At 36.4% G+C, this 25183-nt stretch overlaps 1 protein-coding gene across 1 annotated transcript; it reads left to right on the top strand.

The window, feature by feature from the left end:
• The first annotated feature begins 9394 nt into the window (after positions 1-9394).
• On the top strand, positions 9395-12681 carry LOC127086430 (G-type lectin S-receptor-like serine/threonine-protein kinase At4g27290). The gene is made up of 6 exons (XM_051027192.1): positions 9395-10981; positions 11078-11214; positions 11299-11509; positions 11611-11848; positions 11939-12086; positions 12263-12681. Exons 1-6 carry the CDS (start codon positions 9568-9570, stop codon positions 12563-12565), a joined length of 2451 nt encoding a protein of 816 aa, XP_050883149.1. The 5' UTR covers positions 9395-9567; the 3' UTR covers positions 12566-12681.
• Positions 12682-25183: the final 12502 nt, after the last annotated feature.

The following is a 25183-nucleotide window of genomic DNA, read 5'->3' as shown; positions in this document are numbered from 1 at the left end:
CACACCATACAAATCATTTTCCCGATTTCCATTTTCATTTTCATCCGTCGGATTTCATAAAAATCCAACCTTTTCACAACCCACTTCATCTTCTTCGTCTCATTACAAGAGCTACACAATGGAGTTTAATGGATTCATTCTTCGAGGAGGGAAACCGGGAGATAGGCAAAGGAAGATTATTGAACGGTTGCAAAATCGGGAGATCCTCCCGATAAGGTATGTTGATGAAAATTGTCTCTACACTTTAGGTATCTACCATAGCATATTTTATTTACTAGATAATTTAGGTTTGCATAGTTTCTTTTCAAACAAAGAACCTACCTTTGAGAGATTGACAATCGAATTTTTAAGTTCTTTAATCTACATTGTCAATCCTAACACTACTAGCACAGTTGGTACTGTTAGATTCAGAATGTTTGCTGTTGAATATGAATTCAGTACCGACGAACTAGCAAGCCTGTTAGGTATTCCTCATGGTGATGGTGCTATTTGTGAGGCCCCTTTGGATTCGAATTGGTCAGTCGAGGTATTTTCCTTCTGGGAGCAATTATCAAACACTTCCATAAATTCTTTTGAAGGCATTCTCGCCTCGACTATCCATAACCCGGCCATCAGAGTTTTTAGATATCTGTTGGCATGTACTATTTTTGGCCGGGAGAATCCAAATAAGGTTAATACTAGAGAGCTTCTATTTTTGCAAGGAAGCCTCACAAATAGAAGAATTAATTCGGTCCCGTTCATGCTCGCTCATATGACTTTAACTTTAAATAAAGCGGGACCGATTGCTTTCGGAGGATTGATTACGTCTATTGCTCGGGCGCTTAACCTGAATAATGAGATAGCTACCCTATACCCCTTACCTCCTCGCATAATTAACCTAAAATTTATGAGAGACATGAAATTGTGTCGTTTGAGGAAAGAATGAGGCTATGTGCTTATGGTTCATGGTGTAGCTATTCCATCTGTTGTTTTACCATGCACTAGACGTACTGATGTACGAGATGAAAGGAATTGGACCTACGTTTTATATGCTCCACCTGTTTTGGGTCCTCTTCCTCCTAATGTTCCTGATGAGGCGGGACATGACACTGATGAAGAATATGATCGGAGAGAGCGATCTCCCGTACCTGATGTGTCCCCCCATCACATTTCACCACCACATACCGCACCATCTTCTTCTTCTGCAGGTACCACTCCTTGATTTTATATTACAGAGGAGATGTGGCGTGACCACATGGCTAGAGAGCAAAGGCGTGATGACCTACTCTCTACCATCCAACAACAACTGGCAGATAACATGAGCTTCATGCAATAATCGCAACGGAGGACAGATAGATCTTATGATACTGTTTTACAGTCCCTACTTACGATTACAAATACGCAAGCCCGTCAGCAACAATACCACCATCAACACACTGCACTCATCGAAGCCACTTAGGGTTCCATTCCAAGTAACCTTCGAGAGGTGAGGACTTCTCAGGATGCCCTACAGGCCAGGATGGATCAGAGAGACCGTCGTCGTACTCGATCCCGTCGTCCACCTCAGGATGGCGAAGGCACTAGCGGTCAGCAGTAGGTTGTTAGGTAACTCTTCCCTTATCTTATTTCGAAACATTGGGGACAATGTTCGATTTAAGTGTGGGAGGAGACTCTATCGTTATTCTTTATCGTTTTTCTTTGCTGTTTTTAGATAGTTTGTTTATTTTTATTGCTTTTTGTTTACTTCATTTTTATTTTTGCTTTTAGATTTAAGTGTCTTAGATAATGCATGAACAGACGAGTCACCAATATAGTGTATCTTTTAGTACAGTCTAATCTCTCCATTACTTGAGCCCTACCAAAAAAAAAATTTGCAAAAGAAAACAGTGTTATTCTGAAATTTTTTGGGTTTTAAAGACGGGTTTTGAGTAAGGATGCGGTGACTTGGGAGAACTTTTTGAAACATCAGTATTGTTTTAGCACCATAGACTTCGTAAATATAGGAATCATTCCCAAAACCCCATATACCATGGCCTTAATCATCATTTTAGTATAAGTCCTCAATAGTTTATCCCAGCAGTCAGCTCCGGCCTACGCATCCTCTACGTAGGGGACCGATGCAAATAAGTGAATGATCCAGTGAAATAAAAAAAAAAGCAAAATGGCAAATTCGATATAGGTGACCCTCACAAAGTCATTTAAACCAAAGAGTTGTAAAAATTTGCTACGAAAAGAAAAAGAAAAAAAAAAGAAAAAAAAAACTTACCCGCTGTTAGTTGGTTCAGAGGTGTCTAGACCTGAACTCAGTAGGGCAGATTACGATCCTATCCCCCACAACTGCAGTTGGGTCGAATAAAAGGGTTTACACACATTTATGTGCCAGAAACCCCATGTTTAGATCATAATCACTAACAGGTCACTCTGCTATGAAGCATGTACGGATAACGGGCTTAATGTGATTGCGCCTGAATGAAAAGGACACAAAAAGAGATGAAGAGGCGGGCCTAAGTATTGTGGGATAATATGGGTTGATTAATATAGGAATGCAGTTTATGTTCGTATTTGCGGATTATTGTCATCATGATACCCTTAGTTCACTCAGTTAGTACCTATCACTGCATCCCGACTTGAACTTAGAAATCTTTTAACCTGAAGCACTCGTTTACACCAGTTTTTCTTCTATGAGCTTTTTAATGTTTTTCTTGAGGACAAGCAAAAGTTTAGTGTGGGAGAGTTTGATGACACTGAAATTCACCGTATTTTCGAATCCGATTTCACATGCATTTTAGTAGTTTTATTGTCATTTTTTTGTGTTATTACTATGTTTCTCTTTGTTTTCAGGTTTTTACTTTAATCGGAGCCCCGATCGAGAAAAGGAGTGAAAATGAGCTAAAAACCCTAAAATTCAGCATTTTGTACTTGTGGCTCCCACTATGGCTGGCGCCATAGACCCTGCCATGACGTGTCCTAACTCAACTTCCCTCAACTGCCACGTTCCCCACTACTTCCACTAAGGCGCCTCAGATTGGCCTTGTGGCGGGCGCCATGGCCTTGTGGCGGGCGCCACAAGAGGAAAAGTTTTCCCTCCCATTTTCAAGTTGAAGGGCATCCTTGTCATTTCCCTTATTTTACTTGCCTATAAATAGAGACTCGAATTCACTTGTTTAATCATCCAAACTTAGAGCAGAGGCAAACTTAGAGCAAACTTTGTTTCACTTAGGCATATATTCAATATTTTAAAGTGGTAATCGCTTCGCATTGGGGTGTTACCACAACTGTGTAATTGAGTTTTGTGATCAAGTCTGTAATCGAGTTTGGAGCACTTTGGAAGGAAGTTAATCCTGCCGCCATTTTCATTTCCGCTTGCAATTTATTCAACCCTCCGATTGGAGCAGATTTTTATTACTTTGTCTTTATCTATTTTAATTTCCCGCACTCGCTTTACTTTATTTATTTTCTCGCACTCGCTTTACTTTATTTATTTCTCGCACTCGCTTTACTTTATTTATTTCCCGCACTCGCTTTACTTTATTTATTTCTCGCACTCGCTTTACTTTATTTATTTTCTCGCACTCGCTTTACTTTATTTATTTCTCGCACTCGCACTACTTTTATTTAAATTAAACGCACCTTTACTTTACCATGTCTAACTAAATCTATAAGGTTAGAATGTAAGGATCGTAATTGAATCGATAATTCGTACAATTATTCGTAGAAACACTTAAGGGCTATTTTGCCTTTCAACTTAAGTTTTCTCGCACTTAATTTTCGTTGGGTAAGATCGAAAGCCGTCCAACGTCTTTTTAAACTTAATTGTTTTTAACTATTTCAAAAACAGCGAAAGCGTTTTGTTTAGTTCTTTAGGAGTTTTTAACTTAAGAAGAAAGGAGATTTTAAAACTATTTTCGGACGCGTTTATAAGTTTAGAGTCTGGTTCGTGAGAACCTCTTTTGGTTAAGAAATCCAGGTTGAAATACTTTTCAACTTAGTCAAGATACTATATTTCTTAAAAATAGGTTTACTACTCTAACTCAATGCACGCCTTTTTATAAGTGACAATAAGAGGGTTTGATTAGGGAGTACAACTCGGTTCTGAATACACGAAAGCGACAGTTCCTGTTAAATTAGTTCTTTTCAAAGTAGGAAACACTGCCCATAAGTAGTTTTATTAGCAAGTACTTGGATTGTTAATTGATCATGTGAATTACATTCGAGCCTGTCTTTATTAATTGAACTTTATTCAACACTTTACTTTTCATTGCACACTCTAAAAAACCCTATTTTGATTACCTTATATAAACACCATAACAATAGATAACGATAGATTGACACTTGGTCTCTGTGGATTCGACAATCTTTTATATTACTCTGACGCGTTCGTATACTTGCGAAAAACACACATCAACAGTAAAGCTGCCAATTGCCTTTCCCTCGATCATTTGTGGAATTATTTTAACCCAGTAACCTGGTATTCTAAACACAAGTGATATCCCCAGTAGAAGGAAGCCTCCATTGTCCATTCATTATAAGTTATTTGAATGCAGTCATGTCAATGACATTGTCATGACATCTGCAAGGAAGGAGCCAGCCTCACAAGGTGGACTGGTTGCTTAATTAAAAGAAACCTGTAAGGAGCTGGAAACTGGGATTAGGGTTGCCAAGGCTAGGAAAGAGGCTTTAGAGGTTCTCATTAGTAGCTTGGAGCAGGAAGAGATGGATAAGGTTGGTAAAGCCAAGGAGTCAGATGCCCATACCTCAAGTGAGTGGTCTAATGCTCAAGATAAATCTAGTGGCAAATCTGAATCTGAAGGTGAGGAAGATGCTACCTCCTCAGACTAAGTTGTGATGTTGATGGTCCCCCTGTTAATGTTGTGTGTTCTGGATGCTATTCTGGATGTTGTTTTGGTTATTTTGGATGCTTGGATGATTTGTTGCTTTTCTGTTTGATGTTTGTAATTTTTGGCAGTCTTTCTGATGCCATGATGTAATATTTGGGCTCTTTATGAGTTCCCTGGATTTCTGATTATCTTAACTAATGTAGTTGTGTATAATTATGGTTATGTACCACCTGACATTTATGTTTAACATTTTATATGTTATAACATCCTTTGTGACATTCTCTGCTGGACTGATTGACATTTATTTTGTCTAATTGGTCACCTTGGTCTATTTTGACTAAAAAGGGGGAGAAGTTATTAGGTGGAGAGCTGCAATTATTATGTGCTGAAGTAGCTAGCTAGACTAGACAGGGGACAACTGATGTTGAACAGAAGAATGTTCTGTGTTGTTATAGATGTTGAAGGAGATGTCAGAGTGTGACTCTGAATGTTACATGTGTTATTGTTGTTGAAGAAGCAGTCTGTGTTGAACAGACTTAGGGGGAGAAGAAGCACTCATGTGCATCTGTGTATTACTAGTTGCTATTATAGCTAGTAATTGTGTTTGCTTCTGCTGCTGCTTAAACTGTTGTGATGTTGTTTAACTGCTGATGTGTTTTTTTTTCTTGTGAACAAAATGGACTAATATATGTTTTAGCCAAAATTTGCCAAAGGGGGGAGTTTGTTGGTTCTAGGTGTTGACATCAATTTTGGTAAAACCAAGAGTGTTCACAAGTTGTCACATGTGATGTCTTAACATAAGATATCATGTACCTGCTAGATGTTTAAAATGGAATTATGCAAGATTGTTCCAGGACGTCAGACCTGATGTCAGGATATCTGTATACAGAACATTCAGTCTGAATGTTATGTATTATGTGATTGCGTTTTTAATGCAAGTCTATGTATGATTGAAGATCTGATTTACACACGCATTCAATCATTAGTTACAACCAGGTTTACTTATTTTCCAAAGAGATCTAATCAGCTTTCATGAGAAGATTTTAATGGAAAATAGTTTTAGGGTTTTATGATGTCCAAGCCCAGCCAAATGCTTCTATAAAAAGGACATGGAAAACCTTATTTGAAACACAAGAAATACAGAGTGAAATATTGAGAGAGAATAAGGGTTTAAGTCTTGTGTGGTCGTGTGACTTGTAAGTCATTCAATTCATCCATAAATGATTGAATTGGTCTGATTTTTGAGTTGTAATATGTCACTCTAAGCTTTTAAGCATGAGTGTGTGCCTACTTGATTGAAGTTGTTAAGTAAGATCAAGTGTGTGTCTTTGAAGAGTGTCTTCTTTTCATTGTAATTCTTGTTTAATATCACTGGTGTGATTGAGGGGGAGTGAGTGGGATCTCATATCTAAGAGTTCTTATGTAGAAGTTACACGGGTAGAGATTAGGTGAAAAAGACTGTAACTTGTGTTGTTTACTGAGAGTCTTTGAACTGATTCTATTTTAGTGGATTTCCTTCCTGGCTTGGTAGCCCCCAGACGTAGGTGAGTTGCACCGAACTGGGTTAACAATTGTTTGTGTCTCTTGCATTATTGTTCTCTATCTTTGATCCTGTTTGTATTATTCAGATATTAGTGTCGTGACATTACCTTCGACATCTCATATCTGATACCAGAATTTCATAGTTGGTCTTCTTCGTTGTTTATCTTTCGCGTTGTTTAGTTTTCCGTGTGTCACTCTGATAGTGTAACATTGGATTAAGAATACCTTATTCTATTTTGTGTTTCTGCGAGTTGTTGAATTAACTATTTTATGATTAATTGAAGTTGATTTTCTAATAATGAGACAATTTGAAGTGATATGGTAAGAAATGCGACACCCTTAGTATTCTTTTATTCCGAATGCTTTATAAATTATGTGTTAGAGTTTAGAGTGTTACAATATTAGCCTCTCTAATATCTAATCCATGAATGGTAGAAGAAAATGATCTTTCCTCATTGTGATTCAACCTCCAATAATGTATGGACATTCCAACCAATAATTATACGAGTCAGTATCAAATCGTTCTTTTTATTTTGGATGACTGTCATTCCTCCTTCTTAGGGACCGCATGAACTAGACTAACCCATAAACTATCAAAAATAGAATAAATCATCTCGACCTCAAGCAACTTAAGCAACATTTTTTTTCATTTTCTCCTTCATTGTAAAATTAAGTCGTCGTTGTGGTTATGCATATAATGTTGAAGTTTAAAGAGTAATTCAAGTGTTGCAACTGGTTACCACAGGCGTGTAACCGGATACAACAACGTCTGATATGCATTTCAGTTAGAGGTGTTCATGGGTGCGGGTTGACCCACGAACCCGTTTACCCAAACCAATCCAACCCATAAATTACCCGAACACATTCATTTACGGGTATACCCAACCCAACCCATAACAACCCATATAGTTTTGGTTCGGGTATCAGATTTGTATTTTACAACCCGAGAACCCGTTGACCCAACCCATTGATGTGTCTTTAGTAATTTCTTATTATTTTTATTATTATTTTAAATAAAAATAAAAATTAATATCTCACTAATAACCATAGTTATTTTTAAAAAATTTATTCTCCACCAATAATACTACTAGACCAATGAATTTATGTCATTCTAAGATTAAATATTGTATTTTATTTTCTTTTATATCATTTTCAACTTATATATTTTATGGGAATAATGTGTCTTGTTGAATTTTATAATATTATAAAATGTTATGTCGTGTTGATGAATTTTATTAGATATTATATGATGTGTTCCATTGAATTTGAGTGTTATAAATGATAATGATTATCTTGAGTTATGTTATATTTTTTTAAAACTGACAAAAAAATCATAAAAAGTATATATTTTTATTTGAAACACAACCCGCGAACCCAATCCAACCCAACCCATTAATGAACGGGTCGGTTCGAGTCGATTTTGACAATAAAATTCTGGATTTGATGATGGACTCAACCCATTAAAGTTTGAACGGATTGGGTAATGGGTTAGGCCAAACTCGGTCCAACCCAACTCACGTATACCCCTAATTTCAGTAGCAGAAAAGTCTGATTTTTAAATGTGTAACCAGTTACCACTAAAGTTGAATTCATTTCTGTTTTATTTAGTGTCAGGTGTAACCGGTTACACGTTTTGGTGTAACCGCTTATAGACACGATTTTTTTATATTTTTTCTTCTATTGTACTTGGTAATTTGAAGTCCCAATTATTTTGTATCTCATATATAAGTGTTTATATAAGTGTTTAGGATGCACTATCACCCAAACTAATGAAATCATAACTTCTCATTCTGAATTCTCTATCTCTTTCAATTTTCCTCTTTCACTCTCCACATTCAAAATTTCTCAACCTTTATTATACCAATCTTATAGTTGCCTATTCCAACATATAATAATCAGGTTGTATTTTTTAAAGTCAACATCGTCTCATCTTTGATACATTAAAATAATAAAAAAATGAAATTATGTTTGAGTTGACTCAAAATACTATTGTAACAAAGTTTGGCTACATCCATAATATCTTAACTAAACTTAATGTCTGATAATTATAATAATTGTAACTTTCATTTTAAAAAATGTGTACTTAAATACTCCATCTTATTTCTAAATATAACTATTTATAGTATATTTCACTCTTATTTACTAGTTTTCATCTCATTTTTATTTTTTTTCTCTCAAAATAATTGTCCTTTTACAATATCAATACAACATCTATTATTATTTTTCCACTATCATACTCTTATTTATAGTTTTCACTTTATTCAATCACTCTTTTAATTATAATTAATAAGAATATTTTAGTAAATAATATTAATTTTATTATTAAATCTAACCCATATAATCATTTTCTTAAAAAATATGAATTGTTCAAATTGAACACTTTTTATGAGACAGATGGAGTATATATATATATATATATATATATATATATATATATATATATATATATATATATATATATATATATATATATATATATATATATATATACACTATACGGACAAAATCAATTCGAGGATCAGTTTTGAGATCAAGTGATTTTAATTAGGGGTGGCAATACAGACACGATTCGTTGGACATTATCAGTTTTGCCCATACTTTATGTGGGACGGGCCAAGGGTTTAAGCCCTCACCTTTAGATATGGTCGTCCCTCCCTGTTTTTTTCGGACTCTTGCGGTCGCGGACATTTACATAAATTTATGCATTTTTAGGTTTAAAAGATACGGTGTTCGTGGGCTTTCCCTGTCACACTCTCACTTTTTGGCGGGACGGACGTAGGTGTTAGGCCCAGATCCTCAACTATGCCCGTCCCGCCTTGTCCATTTTTTTTACAGATTTTTGCGGGAAAAACATTCCTATTTTCTATCCCTAGTTTCAACCCCCTCTCAATCACAATTGCGGAAGATCGAATTGTAATCTTCTTCACCAAATCGTCAATTACCACCTGACGAACTAAGAATCGGATAGGGAAGTTTGCAGTGACCTTTATATTTAATGGCAAATATAAATATTAGCTTGGTGGCAATTGGATAGAAGTTAACGATGTTGTATTATATTTACAAATATGAAAATTAGTTTGACTTCTAATACATTTGTTTTGATCCTCTAACCAAACCACACAATAATGTCAAAGAATTAGTTATAACTAGAAAAATTCTAACATATTGATGATATTTTAGACAAAAATCCTTAACCAAAATACATTGAATGGATAACTTCAACGTGCTAGTCTATTGCTTTCTTCACTTCCACTTCATACCAACCTCCAATACCTTGGAAACCATTCTACCAGGACAATCAATCAAAGGTAATGAAACTCTAATCTCAGCAGATGGAACTTTTGAAGCTGGTTTCTTTAACTTTGATAATTCAAATAACCAATATTTTGGTATATGGTACAAGGACATTTCACCACGAACTGTTGTGTGGATAGCAAACCGAGATTCTGCAGTAGAAAACTCATTAGGAGTTTTGAATCTCACCGATAAAGGAACTCTTGTTATTGTTGATGATTCCAAAGGTGCTATGATATGGTCCTCTAACACATCAACAACAGGTGCAAACCCAATTCTGCAACTCTTGGAAAATGGAAACCTTGTTGTGAAAGATGAAACCAAACCAGATACTATTTTGTGGCGAAGTTTTGATTTTCCTGGTGACACTTTACTCCCTGGTATGAGAATCCGAAGCAGTTTGGTAAAAGGCGATTCTACAGGTTTGGTTTCGTGGAGAGATACGCAAGATCCTTCTACTGGTTTGTATTCATATCATATAGATACTAATGGTTTTCCTCAAGTAGTGACTACTAGAGGAAACACATTATTGAATCGAGTTGGTTCTTGGAATGGATATAGTTTATCTGGAAGTTCGTCTCCGGATCTTTTAAAATCATTTAATATCACTTTTGTGATTACTGAGAAGGAAGTTTCTTATGGATATGAACTTTTGCACAACTCAGTTCTTTCAAGGTATATGCTTAATTCGATGGGACAAGTAACGCAGTTCTCGCTGTCGGATGATAGAAAAAGTTGGCAAATTCTCTTCATTGGCCCATCGGATCTGTGTGACAATTATGCTTACTGTGGTACAAATTCTAACTGTGATGCTGATAATTCTCCAATATGTGAATGTCTTGACGGTTTCATTCCAAAATCTCGAGAAAAATGGAATCCGCAAAATTGGACTGATGGTGGTTGTGCTAGGAGAGTGAAGTTAGATTGTGGTAATATTAGTAGTATTAGTAGTGACGGTTTTTTGAAACTTGTGGGAATGAAGCTGCCAGATACATCAAAATCTTGGTTTAACAAGAGCATAAACCTTGAAGAATGTGAAAGATTGTGTTTAAGAAACTGTTCTTGCACAGCTTATGCAAATTTAGATATCAGAGATGGTGGAAGTGGTTGCTTGATTTGGTTTAATAACATTTTGGATGTCAAAAAACTAAGGTATGGAGGACAAGACTTTTACATGAGAGTTGCAGCTTCAGAACTAGGTGCTAACACAGGTTTGAAGAAGAAGAAGCATGCAGGAATTCTAGTAGGCTGTATAATGTCTGTTGTGATCATGATAATACTCGGAGTCGCCATACATCGCGTCCGGAAGAAGAAACTTGAGAAACAAGGTTACCTTTTAGTTATTTCAACTGATTTATTTTGCTAATGCTCTCTGATACGGTTTTTAAATGCTTTGTCACACTCATTGTTTTATCTTTTATCAGGGAATAATCAACCCAACAATAATGATAATGAAGATATTGACATACCAATATTTGATTTATCAACCATAGCTAATGCAACTAATAACTTCTCCATTGATAACAAATTGGGGCAGGGAGGTTTTGGACCAGTTTACAAGGTATAATAGAGCTTTTTGATTAGTCAAAAACTAAATATGAAAAACTTTTATAAGGTTCTCTAAATTTGAAATAATGATTGTTAGGGTAAATTGGAAAATGGACAAGATATCGCTGTGAAGAGACTTTGCAATACTTCAGGACAAGGACCAAAGGAGTTCATAAATGAAGTTAAGCTAATTGCCAAACTTCAGCATAGAAATCTTGTTAAACTACTTGGCTGTTGCATTCAAGGTGATGAGAAACTCTTGATCTACGAATTCATGATCAACAGAAGCTTGGACTACTTAATTTTCGGTTTGTGATTTTATCTTATACATAACTTGTTTTGATTTTCTCTTGATTGATCACTTTCAACTAGTTGTCTTCTTCTAACTAAGCTGAAAATATTTTATCAGACCAAACTAGAAAAAGTTTACTGCGTTGGACTCGACGATTCCAAATTATTCGTGGGATTGCTCGAGGACTTGTTTATCTTCATGAAGATTCTAGATTAAGGATTATCCACCGAGATCTCAAGACAAGCAATATTCTTCTTGACGAAAATATGAATCCTAAAATATCAGACTTTGGTCTTGCTAGAACATTATGGGGAGATGAAGCTAAAGGTGAAACAAGCAGAGTAGTAGGAACTCAGTAAGCATGCTAAACTGAATTGAATTTGTTGCTTTATAAAACATAAATACCGAATCCATATTTATTTTCTTTTTCTCTTATATGTTTCAGCGGTTACATATCTCCAGAATATGCAACACGTGGATTTTTCTCGGTGAAGTCAGATGTATTTAGTTTTGGTGTTATTATACTAGAAACAATTAGTGGAAAAAAGAACAGGGAATATAGTGACTATCATGATCTCGATCTTCTTGGATATGTAAGTATAAGGGTTTAGTCCACGATTTGATGAAAATTCATATTAAATCGCGTATCACAAAATAATATTAGTTTGTCAAAACTCTACTAGGCTATAGTGTTGTTATATCTGCAAATTTGACAGCAATAGTTGAAAAGTAAACTGAAAACTCACAATATATATTTCATGTCATGTAGGCATGGAGAAAGTGGTGTGAAAAAAAGGCATTGGAGGTGATAGATGAACCTCTGAGCGATTCGATTGTTGTAGCAGAAGCAGAGATATTGAGATGTATACAGATAGGTCTTTTATGTGTTCAAGAGAGAGCTGATGATAGGCCAACTATGTCAGCTGTAATTCTAATGCTGAATGGTGAAAAAACATTGCCTGAGCCAAAGGAACCAGCTTTTTATCCACACCAATTTGGCTCTTCATCAGAAGGAACTATTAAACTACATTCAAATAATGAAGTTTCTATAACATTGTTACAAGCAAGATAGTATATATGAAAAATGCATTATTTATCACTCTCTCCAACTTAACTTAATGCATAGGAATAAATACATTTTTTGTATTTATAAAGTGAATATCAAAGTTAGTATAGTTTTTTCTTCCAGTTTTCCGTTCTAGTTTTTTTCACTTCAGTTTTATCTTGGTACCCGAGTAGGTTGATCCGGAGAAGAAAAATCAAGAATGTCTTTGACAATAACGATGATCATCATATCCGAAAGAAGGAAGAGAGGGAGAAGAATGCCTCCACCATTGAAAATCTTGCATCTAGATCAAATGATTTTCAGAACTCGGAGAAGGCCGATTCTAAAGGCATTGCATGAATTAACTGAGTTGCAACCTTTTCCACAATGCAACTGTGGCGCGTCCAAAGAGCTATCCCAAGGGAAGGAGAATCAACAAGTTCATGTGTTTTACACTTCACAACAATGAACCTCTTCCAATACTGCGGCGTGTTTTCAATCATGTGTTGAGAAGGGAGGCACATATCCTTGCACACAGAGACACGAAAGTGAAAAGGGATTCAAGAGAAGCCATCTACACAGGAAGAGGATGAATCAAGCAAATCAACCATGTCTAACTAAAATGGTGTTGTGAAACGAAACTTAAAAAAATAGAGTAGGATCGGTTTCTTGATTAATAAGAAAACTACTAAGTTAAGGAAAAAAGAGAAAATAAGAGAAAGACAATTCAAAATGGTTTAAAAATTGAACTCTTGATTCAATTATACATTAAGGTTACAGAATTTACAATGGAATCTCAATCACCCTAATTTTTCAGAAATTATCAAAAATTGATTTATGAATTTTATATTGATTTTGTGTAATGTTTCACATGGAGCACAAGCCAATAAACACTTTTCTTCTATTCAAAATCATCTCAAATAATTTGGAAGCTATGTTTTAATTTTAAAATTCAGTCACTGTAAAAAAGGAACACAATTTTTTTAAAAAAAATCTTATTTTGTATAAGTTATTAATAACATTAAAATCCATAAAAGAAAAAGAAAGAACTTATCTATAAATATTGAAACGTCCTAAGAGGAGGGCTATACATCATAATTGGGAAAAAAAATTTAAAATAATCATTTTAAAAAAAAAATCGAAAATAACAAATATTTTAAAAAAAATATCCAAATAACCACATTTAGAAAAGGATTCGTCAGATGAACCGATGCATCCCCTAAGCTAGCAAGGAGGCGCCAAAGTCTTGGGCGCATGCATTGGACTCCTCATAAGGAGACGCCAATAGCATTGGCGCATGCATTAGGCCTCATGAGGAGACGTCAATGCCCCTATCGCCTGAATGGTGCATGTAGTGTATGCACCAATTCATCTGGCGCATACACCATTGTATTGATTCTTTTTTTAAATATTTTTTTAATTTTTAATTTTGTTTATTTATCAAATAAAAAAGAATAATATAAAAAAAATGTATTCATGTGGTAATAATTTGTTACATTGGATTGACAAAAATTTAATGACCGACCCGATCGAAACGTCTCACTATTCCACATTCAGGTGTGTTAGTTTGTCTCCGAGATCTCCCACGTTTTTCTTGAGGTGTTTGAGGTCTTTGTGTGCTGACCTGATCGAACGATGGCTGGTGGGAAGGTTTGACGGAAGTTCCAGCGGTATTTGACAAATGTGTCATTATTTATTGCCAATATCCGGAGGGGCTCTGGCCGACGGTGCTTCCGTAATGGAGTTCAGTGCCCATGTCATCGTAGTTATGTCGTTGGGGTTGGGTGGATTTGGGACAATATAGTTGCCCAAATTGGGCCATTGAATCGTTTTGGAAACGAAGCAATGGTTCCTGGGGCGTACTATAGTTAAACAATGATTGTGTGTTTTGGTGATGAGATGTTTGTGTGGTCATTGGTGGGGGGCTACGATGAAGTGACCCATATAAATCATCTGGGCTATAGACAGTTGTGGTTGCAGGGTTTGATTCTTGGTTTTGTGGTTGGGTGGGTGATATGAATGGATTGTGACGTTTGATGGTTGGTTGTTGGGTGGATGACATGAACTGGTTGTGCGATTGGGTGTTTGGTTGTTGTGTGTATGTGGTAGATTGATGTTGTGAGGTTGGTTGTTGGGTTTGGGTGGTTTGACATTGGTATTGGGTGGAGAATTATTGTGGGGGCGTACGATGACGAAGCTAGTTGGCATGGATCCATCAAATACCGCGGCTCGAATACAAATTGTTGAGTTGTTACCGACCTAAACCATGTCATATATTATTGAGTTGATCTTGCACCATGGATGACTGGTTCGTTTAAGATGTGTTTTCGTCAATTCCTTCATTGACGACACATCTCTTTTGCAAAGTCTCTCTAGTCAGAATAATCTCATTGTGCACCAACCCTTTTTTGATGCCAATTCCCCAAACACGTGGGAGGTTTCGGAATCTGTTGTTGCATGTCAAACTGTAGTTTGACCCAATCACTCTGGTGCATTTCCACCATAGTGAACCAGATAATCGGTGTCTTCGTTGTCCAAACTGCAGCATCGTCATGGTTCACATCATGATCAAGACCCAAATATGGCCTCCAGATAAACTATAAAACAATACGAAACGATTAGATGAAAAATAATTTGATAAGTATTTTTAAATTAAAATATAATTGTGTAGGAGTATTACATCGTCATGTCCAATGTGGTCCAATAGATTGCGATAGACTACAATAGCGTGTTTCGGACACCTATTGTAGTTCATCCCCTTTACTGACCACCTTAGATAAAAAAAAGTGAAAAATATTATTTACAGTTAATTGTAATATAAAATATAATTAACTAAATGGTAAAGTGTTAGACTTACTTAGTTGCAAACGGGAACATGAATGGGTTCTTGTTTATCAGGGCGAGTGACGACATTCTTGACCAACCTCATGCTTGTAGCAAATACGCACATGAAAAAAAAGTACAGGTATTCTTTTTTGCAATTTTACACATTGCACTATATAGATGGACCAACACAACTGAACTCCAACTATATGTGCTTACCTTATTAATATATAGTTCTATCAAAGGATCGTGGGGTACATATTCATGTACACGGTGTCGAAAAAGCTTTGGATCCTAATAACAAATAAGTAAGAAATGCAATAATAAGAAGAAGAAATATATAATACAAACATAGATAACAAAGGTATACAACTTAAAAATGGAATAAGTAAAAAGCGAGTGATAACATACAAATGTCGAGATATTCTCGAGCGTTCCTCTGTGTTCATCACCCATAGTTAACAGAGACATAATTTGATGTTGTAGAGCTTGAGTGTCGCAGAGAAATAGTGTGGCAAAGAAAGAGTATAGATGAGTAGTGTTGGAGATGATTTGATATTGTGATTTGAAGGCTTTTTATAGATGAATGAGTTAGTAGGTTTGCAACCTACGAAGCATGGGATTGGTTGCATGCAATGACAAAAGTAGACTAGCCTTTGTCTTAGGCACATGCATGTGAAGAATCGCATGCAAGGAAGAGGCATCCTTCCTCTTGGCGCCTAGGTGTAAATGAATGGAAGGGGCGTCCTTCCTCTTGGCGCCCATGTTGCTTTATGGCGCCTAGGGAATGGGCGCCTGTTTGGAATATTAGGGCATAGAGATTCCTTGCTACAGAGATTCCCTGGGCACATGTGTGTTCTTGTCATTCTTGTCACTGCATGTGGATTCTTTTCACTCCATGCATGGTCAAGTCTGTGCAGACGAACCAAGTGATCAATGCGTTCAATGTTTACGCTATTTAGTTTATGCAGATGAATAACTTAGCAATGCATTCAATTTTAGTAAAGAAAAGAAAGTTAGATTTTTTAAAAATGTCTTCCTCACAACATTACATGATCAGTGCCCATATCGAAGGTGAAATATTTGATCATCAGTTATCGGTTTTTTTTCGAAACGCGGAGGTAACTCGGTTTACAATAAATCGAAGATCAAAATTTTCACATCTGAAACAAAGAATAGAAAAAAATTGCAGTGCAGTAATGTGGGCCAAATCATCTATAAAAATCCGGTTTGGTTTGCAGAAAACCAGGTGAAATTTTATCAGAAGAAGATTTGAGATGATGACGATGTTCAACATATGTTTGTTAGTCACGAACAACCTGGTTACAACGATATAGAGTTGTATATATTACCATATCAATAACAAGTGTCTCAGTTCATTGATCAGTCACAAGTGTTTTGTGAAACTGATGACAAACAAGCTAAGGTGAATGTTCCAGATGACAAAGAAGAAGAAGTCGAGATCATGGTTGATTCAATGGTGAACGTTGATGAGGAAGAGGAGCCAATACCAGCTAGTCATGTATATTGTCCACCCCAACACATGACAATGTTGAATTTGGGTTCCGATGAACCTTCATCAGATATATGGTACAATCCTTATGTGCAAATGCAAGGATCTTTGAAATAAGGAGACACATTTCGCACAAAAGAGGAATGCGTAAAAGCCATTAAGAAATTACACATGCAACTATCAGCTGATTTCAGAGTTGATAGAACTAACGCATTGAGGTATAAAATTTTTAGGTTGTCAGCTTCGTACCGGAAGAGGGGCGAGTCTTGGGATATTGAATCAATGGGTCCAAATCACACATGCATGCTGACAAACCCAATGCAGGATCATCGGAAATTAAGCTCTCAGCTAATATGCGATGAAATATTGTCTGTCATTGGCGATAATCCATCGTTAAAGGTGAGTACAATAATCTTGCATATTAGGGCAGAGTACGAGTACACTCCATCATATAGGAAGGCATAGATAGCTAGGACAAAGGATGTTGAAAAAGTGTTTGGCAATTGTAAGACCCCAATTTTGACCCTAAGATCCCTCATGGCATCATAACATTGCATTTACATTGCCTCAGGGATCATAAGCATCTTGGCTCCTTACCTTTGGGGTGGGATCTCTTGTGAGTTGGTTTGAGATCACCAAGCATGCTTTAATTGTATATTATTTCTTTTCTCATTTTATTTACTAACCAAAAGCACAAAAATATGTCACTAACATCTCTTGTTTGTAGCTTGAGCAGTCACAAGGTCTAAAAGCTTCTTGGAGATCCTATGTGCATTGATATGGCCAAGAGAAGATGAAAGCAAACATGGAAATGGTTCCCAAATCTCTCATCCATCAAATATGCCTCCCAAGTGTCTCAATTCATCATTTTTTATCAAAGCAAATCAAGGGGTTTGAGGCTTGTTTCTCAAGGAAACCCTAATTCATCTGTTCATCAACTGTGCCTTGCTCATGAAGCAATCTCAACCCATGGTCAAATACAATCAAGGGAAGTTATTTAATTCACCATTTCATGCATATTTGAACTCAATTGAGTGTCATCAATCATCAATTCATCAAAATATGAGGTGTGGGCTTGAGAGGTTGATCAGTAAATTCATCTGACTATTTTGAAATACACTGAGACCTAACTTTTTATGTGTTTGTCAAATGGAGATGACCCCAAGATAAAAAAATTTATTAGAGACCATATGAACAACTTTTATGTTCATAAAAATTTGATTTGAAGCTTGTAAGGTCATCATCCATTCCAAAACATTATAGGTCATTTTGACTGAAACCCTAATTTTGGGTCAACTTCCCAAGGACATAACTCCTTCATTTTTCATTATTTTGATGTGGGATAAAATTCATTGGAAATATTAAGATGTATACTTAAAATGTTATGTTTAAAAAAATTCCAAAATCTCAAAAGAAATACATGTGATAATACAAAATATTATAGGTCACTTTGGACCAAATGCATTCAAATGTGAAAAAGTCCAACTTCAAGTGCCCATAACTTCTTCATCAAAAATCCAAATGATGCAAAATTTAAGTCCAAATTGATTTCCTTGAAAAGATATACAACTTTGATGTTGAAGATTTTTTTATTTGGAATTTTCATCATTGAGACAGAAGGGCTTGAACCTTGGCCAATTTTGAAAATCTCACATATGCATGTTTTGCACCCTACACTTCATGGCCAATTTTCATCAATTTCCAAGGCCCAAATGGAGTTTTGATCAACATAGCAAATGATCCTTATGCAATAAGCTTTCCAACCATTACCCATGAGGTGGTGTTTCTATTTTTGGCATAGCATTTTCGAAGGCTTGAGCCTTATGGTGCAATTTTGGAAAATCATTAATTTGCATTACATGAGCTATTACCATCCAATCTGCACGGCCAATTTACTTTCATCATGCATCAGCTACCAAATCCAGTTGGAATTGGGCCCTTCATGCGCCTGTACAGGCCCATGCATGGAGGCCCTCTCCATTCATGCAAGCTTGTGATCATGCATTCAGCATTGTTTTGCCTATAAATACAATGCCATAGCTTCATAATTTCTCAACCTGAAGGCGCCCCAAATGCTGCTAAACAGAAATCACAACCATCACTAAAGGAACTAGCTCACTTTTCTTCAAAAATTTCAGATCTGAACTTTGGTTTCCTTGATCAATTTTCAGATCTTAAAGTTCCTAAACCTTCTTCTCCTTGATCTATAGTGTGAACTGTAAGCAATAGCACCATGGAATTGTGACTCCAAGCCCTGCAAATTAGAGGTTCACCTCAACTGTTATTTTCTTCAAATCTACTCGCATAATGCTTATTTCTCATTGTTGTTGTGTGATCTGAAGTCCTCTGCATAGAGGCAACATTGTTGTGCTTTCAATTTTCAAAAATCATGAAGTTCATATGAACACCACAGATCTTCCACTTCTGATTTCTCTCAATATAGAGATCTAGAATGGATTTGGTTGGTACAGGGGTGATGTACATCGCCCCTGCTCTCGATTGATGCTTGGATCGTGCCTGTTGGTTACCACTTTAATCTATGCAATTTTGGACTTGGCCGGAGAAGACGATGGCGCTGGCCACCGTCTGGTTCCCAGATTTGATCTGGAGCGTCCATTCCTTTTTCCAGATTCAATCACACACGTCCAACCTTATGACTTTATTAATGGCATGGTGTATCTCGTTTGACTTACGCATATGGTGAACGCGCGCTTCTTGGCCGTGTGATGATCCACGTCAATTAATGAAGCTTCATCAAGCGGTTCACAGTTTTCCTTATTTTCTAATTTCTGATTTTAATTCTTTTTATTTCTTTTAATTCCATTTCTTTTTAAAAATTCATATCTCTCTCATTATTGGTCCAAAAAATATGAGACCAATTTCATTTTTCTCCTTTTAATTTCTATTTTCTAAAAATGATTTTTAATATTTTTTATTTTATCATTTAATATTTTTTAGTAATTTTCTCTTTTCAGGTTATTTTTAATTCATTTAAAATAGTTTTTGATAACCAAAAAATACAAAAATATTTTTCCAACCTCTTTGAATGATGATAGATCTATGAAAAATATTCTCATCAATTTATTAATTGATTTGAGATTTATTTAAGATTTTAATTCAATTAGGTTATTTTTATGCATTTTTAATTGATTAAAAATAGTTTCTGACTTCTAAAAATGCTGAATTTTTTTTTCAAACTTTGTTTGACCTTGTTGAACTTGGGATAAATCACTTGGACTTTTCAAAGTTGATTTGAAGTGAATTTGAAGTTTGACCTTTCTTTATTATTTTAATTCAAGTTTTATTTTAATATTAAAAAACACCAAAAATATTTTATTTGTTTCTTGACTTCTAATCTTCATCTTACTTCTGTTTTCTATTGTTTGACCTTGATCTTCTTTATCTTTGGTCAATGCTTGTTGATTATCTCATTCCATTTCTATTAATGCACTTTAATTCTTCATCTTCTTCATCTTCTTCTTCTTCTTCTTCTTCTTCTTCTTCTTTTTTGATTAATGAGTTAAAGATTGGTGGTTAGCATTGATACATGGAGGTTTAATCTTCCTTGATTCAAATCTAGTTCATCTTGATCATGGATCAAGTGAATGGCTTTGCATTAAGGATAAGTTGCTTCCTAAATCATGCAAAGAACCTAAATCAATATAAGATCATTTCTCATCTTCTTTTTGGCATGGCAAGTTGTTGGAGTTTGATTCACTAATCAAAATCTCTAACTTGTGTTGTTACCTACATTATTATTGACCGGCCTCAGATAGCTGTGACTTCTACATAAGTCCAATTACGATTGCTTAACATAGCGCTAAATTGCCTTATGGCACACTAACTCTAACACTAACCATTAACCATTAACATTTAATTCTTGCACTTTACATTTATGCAATTTACTATTCTTGTACATATTATTCATTTGCTTTTTCCTTTGCTCATTTGAGCACATGTTTATGTTAATGCAATTTGTCTTTTGCTCACTTGAGCACATAATTGTGTATATATCATTGTGCTTGTGTTTTATTTTGATTGTTGTGGACCAAATGCAAAAATGGACAAATGGACTTAGTTTCTAGGACATTCCCTATGCAAAATTGGAGTAAAATGACCTCAATGTTGAAGATGGATTAGAAGGACTAAACCTCTAAACTCAATTTTGTCCATTCTTGATTTGCTTCATGGAACTTTTTGATGTTGTGTGCTTTTGTGCTAGGTGAATCCTATTTGAGCCAAATTGAAGAACCATTACCATGTTCATCCAAAGTAGAAGATACAAAAGCCATTGGGGATCTTCTAAGAGCTTGTTTGATTTTGTTGATTGCTTGAGTGCACTTATTTTGCTTGCATATTCCAAAGGATGGGAGCTACTTAGATCATCAATATGATCTCAAGAGAGGAACTCCATTTGTGGTCTTGTTTCTTATCCTTCGTCTCTTGTATGATTAGGACTTTAGCCATTCTTCTTCTTCCCTCCACTCTAACCCAAGCCAAAACTTTTGTGCAAACATTTAACATTTGTTTTCAAACATTAGAAACCTAAGCATTATGCTTTTGATTTTCAAACTTCCTTGTCATAACACTTATTTTGAATTGAATCTTTAAGTCAACTTTGACCATATTTTGTAAATACTTTTCATTGGTAAATATAACTCATTCAAATGTTTTGTGGTTTCAATGGCCACTTTCTTATTAAAGCTTTTCATAACCATTAGCTATTAGGTTTGAGTTATCCTTGAGGTAGATATAATACTCACATATATCCTTAGTGATGGACAATGAGTCTTCCATGCTTATTATAGGGTTAACCCCTCACTAGCATGTTGAAGTTATCCTCACATGGTGGATTTGTGGTTTTAGGTTGAGTTTTCTCCTTTGGATAACAAAAGACCTTAAGGCTTTTGGACCAATCAATTCACCAACTCATTTTGAGATTTTTACCCCGAACTACGAGGTTTTGATCCTAATCTTTCTTAAGATGGTACGTATGCAATGGGTTTATCCATTCAAACACAAATTGTAAATAACCCGTATATTCTCTTCTTATCTCTTCAAACATGTTTGCACAAATTTTTTTCACAAAATACCAACCTTACAACAAGTGTGAAAAGGGCTCCCTAGGAGTACCTAGGATGTTTTGGGTGCTTAAAACCTTCCCATTGCATAACCAACCCCCTTACCCCAATCTCTGACATTTTTACTAGTTTTTGATTCGATAAATTTTTAGGTTTTTGTTCGCTTTCTAACCATTCCTTTGGATAAATAGAAGTGCGGTGGCGACTCGACTTGTATGGTTTACTTTTGATTTAAAGGTAACTGAAATTCTGGCATAGTCAGAATTCAGATGTTCTACTCCAAGTAATGACATCTAACCCAACGTTGTTACCCATACAGCAAGACAGTTATACAAATTAAAACCCAGTACTGATAAGCACACATTCACAGATGTCACGACATCTGCTACTATATCACCATAGAATGGAAGAACACCCAGTTCTGTCACTTTCGATGTCACACGAGTTGTTATGACATCCAATTCTGCGCAGACAAGAATTAAGCAGAACTTAAAAAGTAAGTGCAGTAAATAACATAGGTAATTGTTAACCCAGTTCGGTGCAACATCACCTACGCCTGGGGGCATACCAAGCCAGGAAGAAGATCCACTATCAGCAGTATTAATTCAGAGTTAAACTCCCCCGTTTATAACTCTTCACTTAATCCCTACCCAATGCAATCTATACCTAGGAACTCCTAGATAGAAACCTCCAGTTTCCATTCCTATCACTACAAATACAATGTAATGCTAAACAACTCGAACTTGCTTCACAGCTTCGTTCAAGATCATAATCACTCTTGCCTACAGGCTTTGAGTTACAAATACTCTCAGTGTTGGAACACTGAGAAACACATGGTAACCTTCCCACAGATTGGGAGGTTTACCTCACACACACCCCTAAATTTTCATTCCATGAGGCTTACAAAAACTAGGTTACAATATGCTATTTATAACCTAATCACCCAACTGATTTGGGCCTTCAGAAATCGCAGCAAACTTCTCCTTTGCTGTTACAAAGTCAGCAGAAACTTTCTGCTACAATCAAGGTCTTCAATCCTAAAATCTCTCCATATATATCTCCTTATTTTGAGCCTATATATATTCCAAGACCTCCACAAATAATGCCACATAGGATTCTAACTAATTTCCACATATTAGTGTGCTAACAAATAGGCTATTTGTTAGGTTCCTTAATTGTAGCTTGGTTGTTGGTTTCCTGGATTTTAGCCTGAGAAAAATGCTGAAACAGAAAAACTAAACAACCTACAATATAGCATATGCTGTCAGGAATGAATGTCACAACATTCAGTTTGACTTCCAAATCATTAACCATATGCTAAGTCTGTTTTTCCTGAAAACAGACTGTACAATTTGCTGTACTGTACAGAACCAATCTGTCCATACTTCAGTATCAGCGTACATTAATAAATGTCAAAACATCCAATTTGACATTCACACATAGAGCCTTACATCAGGTCTGTTATCCTCTTGATAAGCAGACTGAGCTGTATACTGAAATGTAGCAGAAAACCAATCTGCCTATTGTTCAGTAAATGCTGTCAATGAATGTCATAACTGTCGCATCCGCGAAAAACAACCGGCGGGCTGAAACAAAAACAACACAAAGTCGCCACCGTGCGTTATTTATCCCAAAAGAGGGAAAGGAAACGCTCAGAGTAAACCTGGAAAAAGCAAGGTCTCGCGACCAAAGAGAAAGGGTACGGGAGTCGGTTACGCAAGGGGAAGGTATTAACACCCCTCACGTCCGTCGTACTCGACGGGATCCACGCTCTAAAAGAAAGAAAAGGTTGCTAAAACAAACAGACATCACACACACACGCACCGAAGACAACACAGGTGGGGTTAAGAGGGAGAGGGCTCGCTAGGACATCGCATCCTATGCCTACGTATCTCGTCTGGAACGAGAATCAGAGCTGCCGTAGTTCGGCTCACGCACGCCAAACAGGACACACACAAACACAGGCAAACTTGGAACCCGAATGCCAATCGCTGGACTTACATCGGCTTCCGAACCAAACAAACACAATCAGGATACGGACAGCCAATCGCTGGGCTTACATCCATATCCTGACACACAAGAGGGAACAAACAAACAAGCTACTAGGGAGTCGGGAACTCGAGCCTAGAAGCTGTCAAGCAAACACACACAAAAAGAAAAAAAAGTGCCCGAAGAGACCTCGCACGGTCTCCTGCCTACGTACCTCATCTAGTATGAGGATCAGGGCGACGTAGTTCCCCTGAACGGGAAAGAAATTCTAGCTAGAAACCAAGGGGAGACACACTACTAGGGAGTTGTACTCGAGCCTAGTGTTATCATGCATCATTGCCCTATGTTGTGGTTTCTATCTACTTGCACAACAGCAAGCTAATCCTAACCAGGAAAAACAAGCATGCAAGCATCAATCAAAATAAAACAAACATTCACATAGCACACACTATATCCTGTCAAGTGAGGCTCAAACAAGGGTGGACTGCCGAGGCAAGTCAACTGTACAGGGTAGTGTTCGCTCTTAACCCTAACATTGAGAGTCAGGGTGAAGCAGATGAAAGGTGAGTGAAGATGAGACTTCACAGCTCTTATCCCTGGCCAGGGAGAGCTTCGGACAAAGGAGCGTGGGTCCAGAATGGAGGGACCCTTCTACGCTCAAGACTCTGACTTGATTGTGCAACAGCACAAGATCTTGGGTTAATGTCCCAATGCATCAACACAGTGGTGTGAGCAGAGGGACGACTCAACAGAATAGCGGGGGATAGATTGCATATCCCTTGGGTTCCGCCAATTGCCTCATAGAGGTCTTTACCTGCTTGGGGACAAAAGTAAACAATCACAAACATCGCCTCTTAAGGAGGACTTCAGACATTTGCCTGGCTAAATAACAAGCCAGGTCTTCCAGACTACATGGAGACAAGAGAGTCTACCTCAACTGGTTTATACAACCAAGCAGCAGCACAGCAAGTTCTTAAAGAACTAAAGCGACTATGGTACCTGGAATCAATCAAGCACAGTCAGTATACCAGACAAACCCAAAAGTAAACAACAAATGTTAATCTGTACAGTCAAACACAAGTTAATGCACACAAGTGCAAGCCATGAGCTCAAACTCAAGCATCAAACCCTACAACACAAAACAAGTTAGTTTACAACATCAAACAAACTCAATTTAATCAACTTGCATTTTTCTCCTTAAGGCCTTTGCATCTCAACCTGAAAATCCAAACCAAACAT

The sequence above is a fragment of the Lathyrus oleraceus genome, chromosome 5, assembly GCF_024323335.1.
Source record: "Lathyrus oleraceus cultivar Zhongwan6 chromosome 5, CAAS_Psat_ZW6_1.0, whole genome shotgun sequence".
Classification (NCBI taxonomy): Eukaryota; Viridiplantae; Streptophyta; class Magnoliopsida; order Fabales; family Fabaceae; genus Lathyrus; species Lathyrus oleraceus.
This window is presented reverse-complemented; position numbering and strand designations above follow the sequence as displayed.